Genomic DNA, 9,055 nt, shown 5'->3' with positions numbered 1-9,055 from the left:
ACTGTGCTACAAACCAGCATGAGAGGGCCACACAATTCAGTGATGTAAACAATGAGCATTATGAGATCACCCACTGCATCATCCACCAAACCTGATCTCAAGGTGAGAAGCCCTCAATGTGCTAGAAACCAGCATGATAGGGCCACACAGTACTTCGATGATAACAGTGGGCATTATTAGATCACACATTGGGGCTGGCCAAACTCTGGCTTGGGAGCCACATGCAGCTCTTTCACACATATTACATGGCTCCCAGAGATCAAGGAGGCACTTAATGCAGGCTTACTCTCAAGTAACCCTGTTTAGCATTGGGACCTCAGTCAGTTTCCTAGGTCTGACCCATATGTAGGCAAATATTTCCATGGTGTGAAGTGGAGAAGAAAGGGGAGATAGGCAGGCTTGCAAGCTCTTCTCCTCTACCACAGAGGTTGCCCAGAGATCTAGAGGGGGGAAAGAGAGTGCAAGAGCTAAGGAAGCAACAGGGAGGAGGGACAGAATTAAAGAGAGCGGTGCAGGGTTCCCCCTTAGTTTCATAGCTATTCTGGGAGCTGTATTTACTTGCCTTGGTGTCAAGGCAAAGAGAGATGCATAAGGATGCAAACGGTGGTCAGTTATTTATGGGTACATGTGTATTTCCTTCTACTATGCCAAAGATTTGTCTTTTAAAAAATTTGTCTTTGCATTTGTCTTTTAAAGAATATCCTTCTTGCACAGTTGTGTTGTCAAGTGCACACATATGTATTTTATATTTCTATGCAAAGAAAGTATTAAGACTTTTAAGAAAGACATGTCTGTAATATTTGTTCATGTCTTGAGGCTCTCAAACATCTGCCATTAATGTGGCCCTTGCATTAAGTGAGTTTGGCCACCACTGCTCTGAGCATTCTAATGGCTGCTCCTCAGTGAGGGTTCATTGATGCTGTTGATGATGGCCACTCTGACTGAATCTCTTCCTACACTGAACATTCAAAGGGCTTCTCCCCTGTGGGAGTTCACTGATGCTGTTAAACAGTGCCACTCTAACTGAATGTCTTCCCACACTCTGAGTATTCAAAAGGTCTTCTCCCCTCTGTGGGTTCACTGATGCTGTTGAAACCTGCCATACCAACTGAATCTTTTCCTACATTCTGAACATTCAAAGGGCTTCTCCCGTGTGGATTTTTTAATGCTGTTGAAGAGTGGCTCTCTGACTGAATGTTTTCCCACACTGAGTATTCAAAAGGACTTCTCCCCTCTGTGGGTTCGCTGATGCTGTCGAAAACTGCCATGCCAACTATATCTTTTCCCACACTCTGAACATTCAAAGGGCTTCTCCCCTGTGTGGGTTCTTTGATGCTGTTGAAGAGTGGCTCTCCGACTGAATGTTTTCTCACAGTCTGAACATTCAAAGGGCTTCTCCCCTGTGTGGATACTCTGATGCTGTTGAAGAGTGCATTTCTGACGGAATCTCCTCCCACACTGTGAGCATTCAAAGGGCTTCTCCCCTGTGTGGGTTTGTTGATGCTGTTGAAGATTGCAACTCCGATTAAATCTCTTCCAACACACTGAGCATTGAAAGGGCTTCTCTTCTGTGTGGGTTCGTTGATGCTGTTGAAAACTGCCAATGAGACTGAATCTCTTCCCACACACTGAACATTCAAAGGGATTATTCCCTGTGTGGGTTCGTTGATGCTGTTGAAAAATGCCACTGAGACTGAATTTCTTTCCACATTCTGAGCATTCGAAGGGCTTCTCCCCTGTATGGGTTCTTAAATGCTGCTGAAGAGAGGCTCTCCGACTGAATGTCTTCCCACACTCTGAGCATTCAAAGGGTTTCTCCCTTGTATGAGTTCTTAGATGCTGTTGTAAGTGGCTTCTCTGAATAAATGTCCTCCCACACTCGGAGCATTTAAAAGGCTTTTCCCCTGTGTGGATTCTTTGATGCTCTTGAAAATAGCCACTTCGACTAAATGTCTTCCCACACTCGGAGCATTCAAAGGGCTTCTCCCCTGTGTGGGTCCGTTGATGCTGTTGCAAACTGCCACTGAGACTGTACCTCTTCCCACACTCTGAGCATTCAAAAGGCTTTTCCCCTGTATGGGTTCTTAGATGATTTTGAAGACCACAACTGTGACTGAATCTCTTCCCACACTCTGAGCATGCAAAGGGCTTCTCCCCTCTGTGGGTTCTTACATGATTTTGAAGACCACAACTGTGATTGAATCTCTTCCCACACTCTGAGCATTCAAAGGGCTTCTCCCCTGTGTGGATCCGTCGATGCTTCTGAAGACTGCTACTAGAACTAAATGCCTTCCCACACTCTGAGCATTCAAAGGGCTTCTCTCCCGTGTGGGTTCGTTGATGCTCTTGAAGACCGTCACTCCGACGGAATCTCTTCCCGCATTCTAAGCATTCAAAGGGCTTCTCCCCTGTGTGGGTTCTTAGATGACTTTGAAGACCACAAGTGTCACTGAATCTCTTCCCACACTCTGAGCATTCAAAGGGCTTCTCTCCTGTGTGGGTTACTTGATGCTTTTGAAGATGGCTACTCTGACTGAATCTCTTTCCACACTCTGAGCATTCAAAAGGCTTCTCCCCTGTGTGGGTTCGTCGATGTTCTTTAAGATGGCCACTGGAACGGAATCTCTTCCCACACTCTGAGCATTCAAAGGGCCTCTCCTCTGAGTGGGTTCCTAAATGTCTTCGAAGAAGGCTATTGGAACTGAATCTCTTCCTGCACTCTGAGCATTCAAACGGTTTCTCCCCTCTGTGGACCTTTTGGTGCACAATGAGATGTGTTCTATATTTGAAGTACTTTCCACACTGAAAGCATTTATGTGCCTTCATTATACTGGGCTTTGGGAAGTGTAGATTATGCTTTTTTTCACCAGAGGACACCATTCCATTGTCTGAGTAGATAAACTGCTTCTCTCCTGAGTGAATCCTTTGGTGCTGAACAAAGTCTGATTTCTCTGGAACACTCTTGCCACAATCTGAACACCTATAAGGTTTCTTTCCTGTATGTATTATTTGATGTCTACAAAGCTCTGCTCTGCAAATCATTTTCTTTCTACTCTCCAGGGACTGGGTCTTTTTTCCACTGTGCATTTCTAAATGGATATTATATTGGGTTTGATCTGAGATGTTCCTTCCACACTCCAAGCCCTTGTCTTTTTCCTCCACCATGTGAATGGCTTCTTGGAAATCCCCCCCTTGGCAAGGAATGGGTTTGTCCCTCTTCTTGACCACATGGCTGCCTTTCTCCCTCTTAGGTTTTCCTTGATTCCTGAAGCTTCCACTCATGTCTTCATTCTGGATTTTATCTGGGGATAAAGGATGCTGTTCCCCATCTTCCTTGTTATGCTGATCATTTCCTGTTGGAATAAAGAAAGACCCTTTAAGAACCCATGCAAGGAGATCTAATCTGCACTGGAAGTTTCATCCACACTCCAAATATTTCAGTGTCTTCTTCTGTATACTGAAGCATACAATAATAAAGGTAAAGGTGGTTCCCTGTGCAAGCACCTAATAATTACTGACCCATGGGGTGATGTCACATCACGACATTTTCTTGGCAGACTTTTTGTTATGCGGTAGTTTACCATTGCCTTCCCCAGTCATCTACACTTTCCCCCAGCAAGTTGGGTATTCATTTAACCAACCTTGGAAGGATGGAAGGCTGAGTCAGCCTTGAGCCAGCTACCTGAACCTGGCTCCCTCTGGGATCGAACTCAGGCCATGAGCAGAGCTTGGACTGCAGTACTGCAGCTTTACCACTCTGCTCACACTTTTAAAGTACATTAAGTTTCCTGCATCAGAGATGCTTGTTTGGGACTCTGGCCACTTACATGACTCCCCACCTGTGTAATGTCTTAGATGTGTGAAGAAATGCATTTTGGGATGGAGGTGTGAACTAAGCAAAACCTTCATTCTGAGTTTCAAAGTTTTTCCTCTCTGAGCAGGCAAGAAACAATGGGATAATCAAATTCTCTCCCTCCACCCTGAATCAGGGAACAAAGATCTAGGGATAATCAAGTTATCTCCCTCTATCCTGAATCAGGAAACAGGGATCTGGAGGAATAAAGACTAAAAAGGCTTCAGGAAAAAACTGAAAACTGAAAACTTTAGGAAAAGCTTCTTTGACCCTGCCTCACCTAATCAGTGGGAGGAGACAGAGAATAAGACTCCTCGGAGAAAAGAGGAGAAAGGCTCTTTTGTGCTCACTACACTTGGGGGAGAAGCCTGAAGTTAATGGAACTCCTGCAAAAATCTATATATTTGTGCTAAGGAGCCAGCCTTATATTTAACAATTAATAGGAGATGTAGAGAGGGAGATATATAGAAATTGCATTCTATCCATTTCTTTTCAATCCCTTTCTCAGTCTGATCCTGGTAGTGGTTCTGTGGATGGACTTTTCTTTGCAATCTTGTAATGTTGAACTTCTTTATAAGAACATAAGAGAAGCCATGTTAGATCAGGCCAATGGCCCATCCAGTCCAACATTCTGTGTCACACAGCGGCCAAATATATATATATATATACACACACACACACACACATACACACTGTGGCTAATAGCCACTGATGGACCTCTGCTCCATATTTTTATCTAACCCCCTCTTGAAGGTGGCATGCTTGTGGCCGCCACCACCTCCTGTGGCAGTGAATTCCACATGTTAATCACCCTTTGGGTGAAGAAGTACTTCCTTTTATCCGTTTTAACCTGTCTGCTCAGCAATTTCATCGAATGCCCACGAGTTCTCGTATTGTGAGAAAGGGAGAAAAGTACTTCTTTCTCTACTTTCTCCATCCCATGCATTATCTTGTAAACCTCTATCATGTCACCCCTCAGTCGACGTTTCTCCAAGCTAAAGAGCCCTAAGCGTTTCAACCTTTCTTCATAGGGAAGGTGTTCCAGCCCTTTAATCATTCTAGTTGCCCTTTTCTGAACTTTCTCCAATGCTATAATATCCTTTTTGAGGTGTGGCAACCAGAACTGCACACAGTACTCCAAATGAGACCGCACCATCGATTTATACAGGGGCATTATGATACTGGCTGATTTGTTTTCAATTCCCTTCCTAATAATTCCCAGCATGGCGTTGGCCTTTTTTATTGCAAACGCACACTGCCTTGACATTTTCAGTGAATTATCTACCACGACCCCAAGATCTCTCTCTTGGTCAGTCTCTGCCAGTTCACACCCCATCAACTTGTATTTGTAGCTGGGATTCTTGGCCCCAATGTGCATTACTTTGCACTTGGCCACATTGAACCGCATCTGCCACGTTGACGCCCACTCACCCAGCCTCAACAGATCCCTTTGGAGTTCCTCACAATCCTCTCTGGTTCTCACCACCCTGAACAATTTAGTGTCATCCGCAAATTTGGCCACTTCACTGCTCACTCCCAACTCTAAATCATTTATGAACAAGTTAAAGAGCATGGGACCCAGTACCGAGCCCTGCGGCACCCCACTGCTTACCGTCCTCCAATGCGAAGACTGCCCATTTATACTCACTCTCTGCTTCCTATTACTCAGCCAGTTTTTGATCCACAAGAGGACCTGTCCTTTTACTCCATGACTCTCAAGCTTTCTAAGGAGCCTTTGATGAGGAACTTTATCAAAAGCTTTCTGGAAGTCAAGGTAAACAACATCTATCGGGTCTCCTTTGTCCACAAGTTTGTTTACTCCCTCAAAGAAATGTAACAGGTTAGTGAGGCAAGATCTTCCCTTACAGAACCCATGCTGAGTCTTCCTCAATAACCTGTGTTCATCAATGTGCCTACTCATTCTGTCCTTGATAATGGTTTCTACCAACTTTCCCGGTATTGAAGTCAGACTGACTGGCCTGTAATTTCCTGGATCTCCTCTGGAACCCTTTTTAAAGATCGGGGTGACATTTGCTACCTTCCAGTCCTCAGGAACAGAGGCAGATTTCAATGAAAGATTACAGATTTTTGTTAGAAGATCCACAAGTTCAACTTTGAGTTCTTTCAGAACTCTCGGATGTATGCCATCCGGACCCGGTGACTTATTAGTTTTTAATTTGTCTATTAGTTGTAGGACCTCCTCTTTTGTCACCTCAATCTGACTCAGGTCTTTCAACACCCCTTCCAATATTAGTGGTTCTGGGGCGGGCAAACACTTCTCATCTTCCACGGTGAAGACGGAGGCAAAAAATGCATTCAGCTTCTCAGCCATTTCCCCATCCTCCTTCAGTAATCCTTTTACCCCATGGTCATCCAAGGGCCCCACTGCTTCCCTGGCTGGTTTCCTACTTCTAATATATTTGAAGAAAGTTTTATTGTTGGTCTTTATGTTTTTTGCAATATGCTCCTCATAGTCCCTTTTTGCCTGCCTGATCACAGTCTTGCATTTGATTTGCCACTGCCTGTGTTCCCTTTTATTAATCTCACTTGGACTGGTTTTCCACCGCTTAAAGGAGTCCTTCTTACCTTTTACAGCTTCCATTACTTTGTTTGTTAACCATGCTGGCCTCTTCTTATACCTGTTTGTGCCTTTCCTAACTTGTGGTATGTATTTTATCTGAGCTTCTAGGATTATAGTTTTAAATAGTCTCCAAGCTTCCCCAAGGGTTTTGACCGTATTTACCTTTCCTTTCAGTTTCCTCCTCACATGCCTCCTCATCTCAGAGAATTTACCCCTTTTAAAGTTAAATGTGGTTGTGGCGGTCTTTTTGGGCAACTCCCTATTTATACAAACGGTGAAATCAATAACATTATGGTCACTGTTCCCAAGCGGCGCAATCACTTTTACGTCTCTCACTAAGTCTTGGGCATTACTTAGGACCAGATCCAGGATCGCCCCACCTCTGGTAGGTTCTGAGACCATCTGCTCCATAGCACAGTCATTGAGAGCATCAAGAAACTCAATCTCTTTCTCTCGACCAGAACACATATTGACCCAATCAATCTGAGGGTAGTTAAAATCACCTATTACAACACAGTTTTTACGTTTAGCCGCTATCTTTAATCCTTCCATCATATTATAATCGTCTTCTCTCTTTTGATTTGGTGGGCGATAAACTCCCATAGTTAAATTTCCTTTTGGGCCCTCTATTTCAACCCAAAGCATTTCTAAAAGGGAATCTAATTCTCTGACCTCAGTCTTGCCGGACCGTATATCCTCTCTGACATACAGAGCCACCCCACCTCCAACCCTTCCCTCCCTATCCCTATAATGTGTTTAAAAGGATTTATATGACTTTGAAAATGTTTTACTAAATGTTTAGTTAGCCATTATATCAGAGTGTTAAATCATGCCTGTCAGGTGGCATCAAGTCACCCAGAGGGTGCTGCCAGGCCTAGAGCAGGAAACATCCAGGAGGAGGGTGAAGATATCCTGGTATCACAACTGAACTCCAGACAACAGATCTCTTTTCTCTTGGAAAAAATAACTACTTTGGAGGGTGGGCTCTATGGCATTCTATTTAGCTGGGATTTCCCATCCCCAAAGTCTGACTTCTGTAGACTCCACCAAAAAATCTCCAGCAATTTCCCACCAACCTGGAACTGGCAGCCTTAGTCAGGACTGGCCCCAATGAGTTCTCTCTCAAAGGCCAAAACAGGCCTAGAAATGGCCTCCTCCCCCAGCCTTTTACTGACAAAACCAAGCTTGGCTGCAGGGTTGCCAGGTCCTACTCAGAAAATACCTGGGAACTTTGGGGGTGGAGCCAGGATATTTTCCCATTCCCCCCCCCCAAATAAAAATACAACAACGTCATTCCCCTGAATACAGTCTTCATTTCCTAACCCCCGGCAGCTGACTGCACTTCCACTAAGTGAAAGTGAACACACACACACTCTTTCAAACCACAAAGCAGCCAAATAAACACAGTTTGCAAGCACACACGTTTGTGATTTCACTGGGGCAAATTACTCACTGGAGCAATTTACTCACGGGAACTGTTGGATGTAACCATCTGTTGTATTTTTTTACTAACAGGAAAAATGAAAGCAGAGCAGCTCAAAATAAACAGAGGCGCTCTGCTTGTTTCTCTTCCTTTTATGCACTCATGAGAAAAACCCTGAAGCCCTCAGCAAATCAGGGGAAGGCTTTCTGTGGCTGTTTCCCTACTTCTTCCACCCTCAGCCAATAGAGGGAAGGTTTTCTTTCTCTTCTCTGCAAATCAGAGCCTCAAAACTCAGCCAATGGAATGCAACAGACCTTGATTGATATTTTGACAGGCCAAAAGTCGATGCAGCACAAGCCCAACCAATCAGGGTTGAATTTGCTACCACAGAAGGAGTTTTTATATATATATACAATATGTCACAGAAATGAGTACACCCCCTCACATTTTGTAAATATTTAAGTATATCTTTTCATGTGACAACATTGAAGAAATGACATTTAGCTACAATGTAAAGTAGTGAGTCTACAGTTTAAATGTGCTGTCCCCTCAAAATTACGCAACACACAGCCATAAATGTCTAAACTGCTGGCAACAAAAGTGAGTACACTCCTAAGTGATAATGTCCAAATGGGGCCCAAAGTGTCAATATTTTGTGTGGCCACCATTATTTTCCAGCACTGCCTTAACGCTCTTGGGCATAGAGTTCACCAGAGCTTCACAGGCTGCCACTGGAGTTCTCTTCTACTCCTCCATGACGACGTCACGTAGCTGGTGGATGTTAGAGACCTTGCGTACCTCCACCTTCTGTTTCAGGATGCCTCACAGATGCTCAATAGGGTTTAGGTCTAGAGACATGCTTGGCCAGTCCATCACCTTTACCCTCAGCTTCTTTAGCAAGGCAGTGGTCGTTTTAGAGGTGTATTTGGGGTCGTTATCATGTTGGAATACTGCCTGCGGCCCAGTCTCCGAAGGGAGGGGATCATGCTCTGCTTCAGTATGTCACAGTACATGCTGGCATTCATGGTTCCCTCAATGAACTGTAGCTCCCCAGCGCCGGCAGCACTCATGCAGCCCCAGACAATGACATTCCCACCACCATGCTTGACTGTAGGCAAGACACACTTTGTACTCCTCACCTGGTTGCCGCCGCACACGCTTGACACTGAACCAAATAAGTTTATCTTGGTCTCATCAG

General features: G+C 44.5%; 1 protein-coding gene across 1 annotated transcript; it reads right to left on the bottom strand.

Moving 5' to 3' along the window:
* Positions 1-1,215: 1,215 nt before the first annotated feature.
* LOC132571775 (zinc finger protein 883-like) lies at positions 1,216-3,319 on the bottom strand. The gene has a single exon (XM_060238567.1). It carries the CDS (start codon positions 3,280-3,282, stop codon positions 1,216-1,218), a length of 2,067 nt encoding a protein of 688 aa, XP_060094550.1. The 5' UTR covers positions 3,283-3,319.
* Positions 3,320-9,055: the final 5,736 nt, after the last annotated feature.

Source organism: Heteronotia binoei, chromosome 5 (genome assembly GCF_032191835.1).
Source record: "Heteronotia binoei isolate CCM8104 ecotype False Entrance Well chromosome 5, APGP_CSIRO_Hbin_v1, whole genome shotgun sequence".
NCBI lineage: Eukaryota > Metazoa > Chordata > Lepidosauria > Squamata > Gekkonidae > Heteronotia > Heteronotia binoei.
This window is presented reverse-complemented; position numbering and strand designations above follow the sequence as displayed.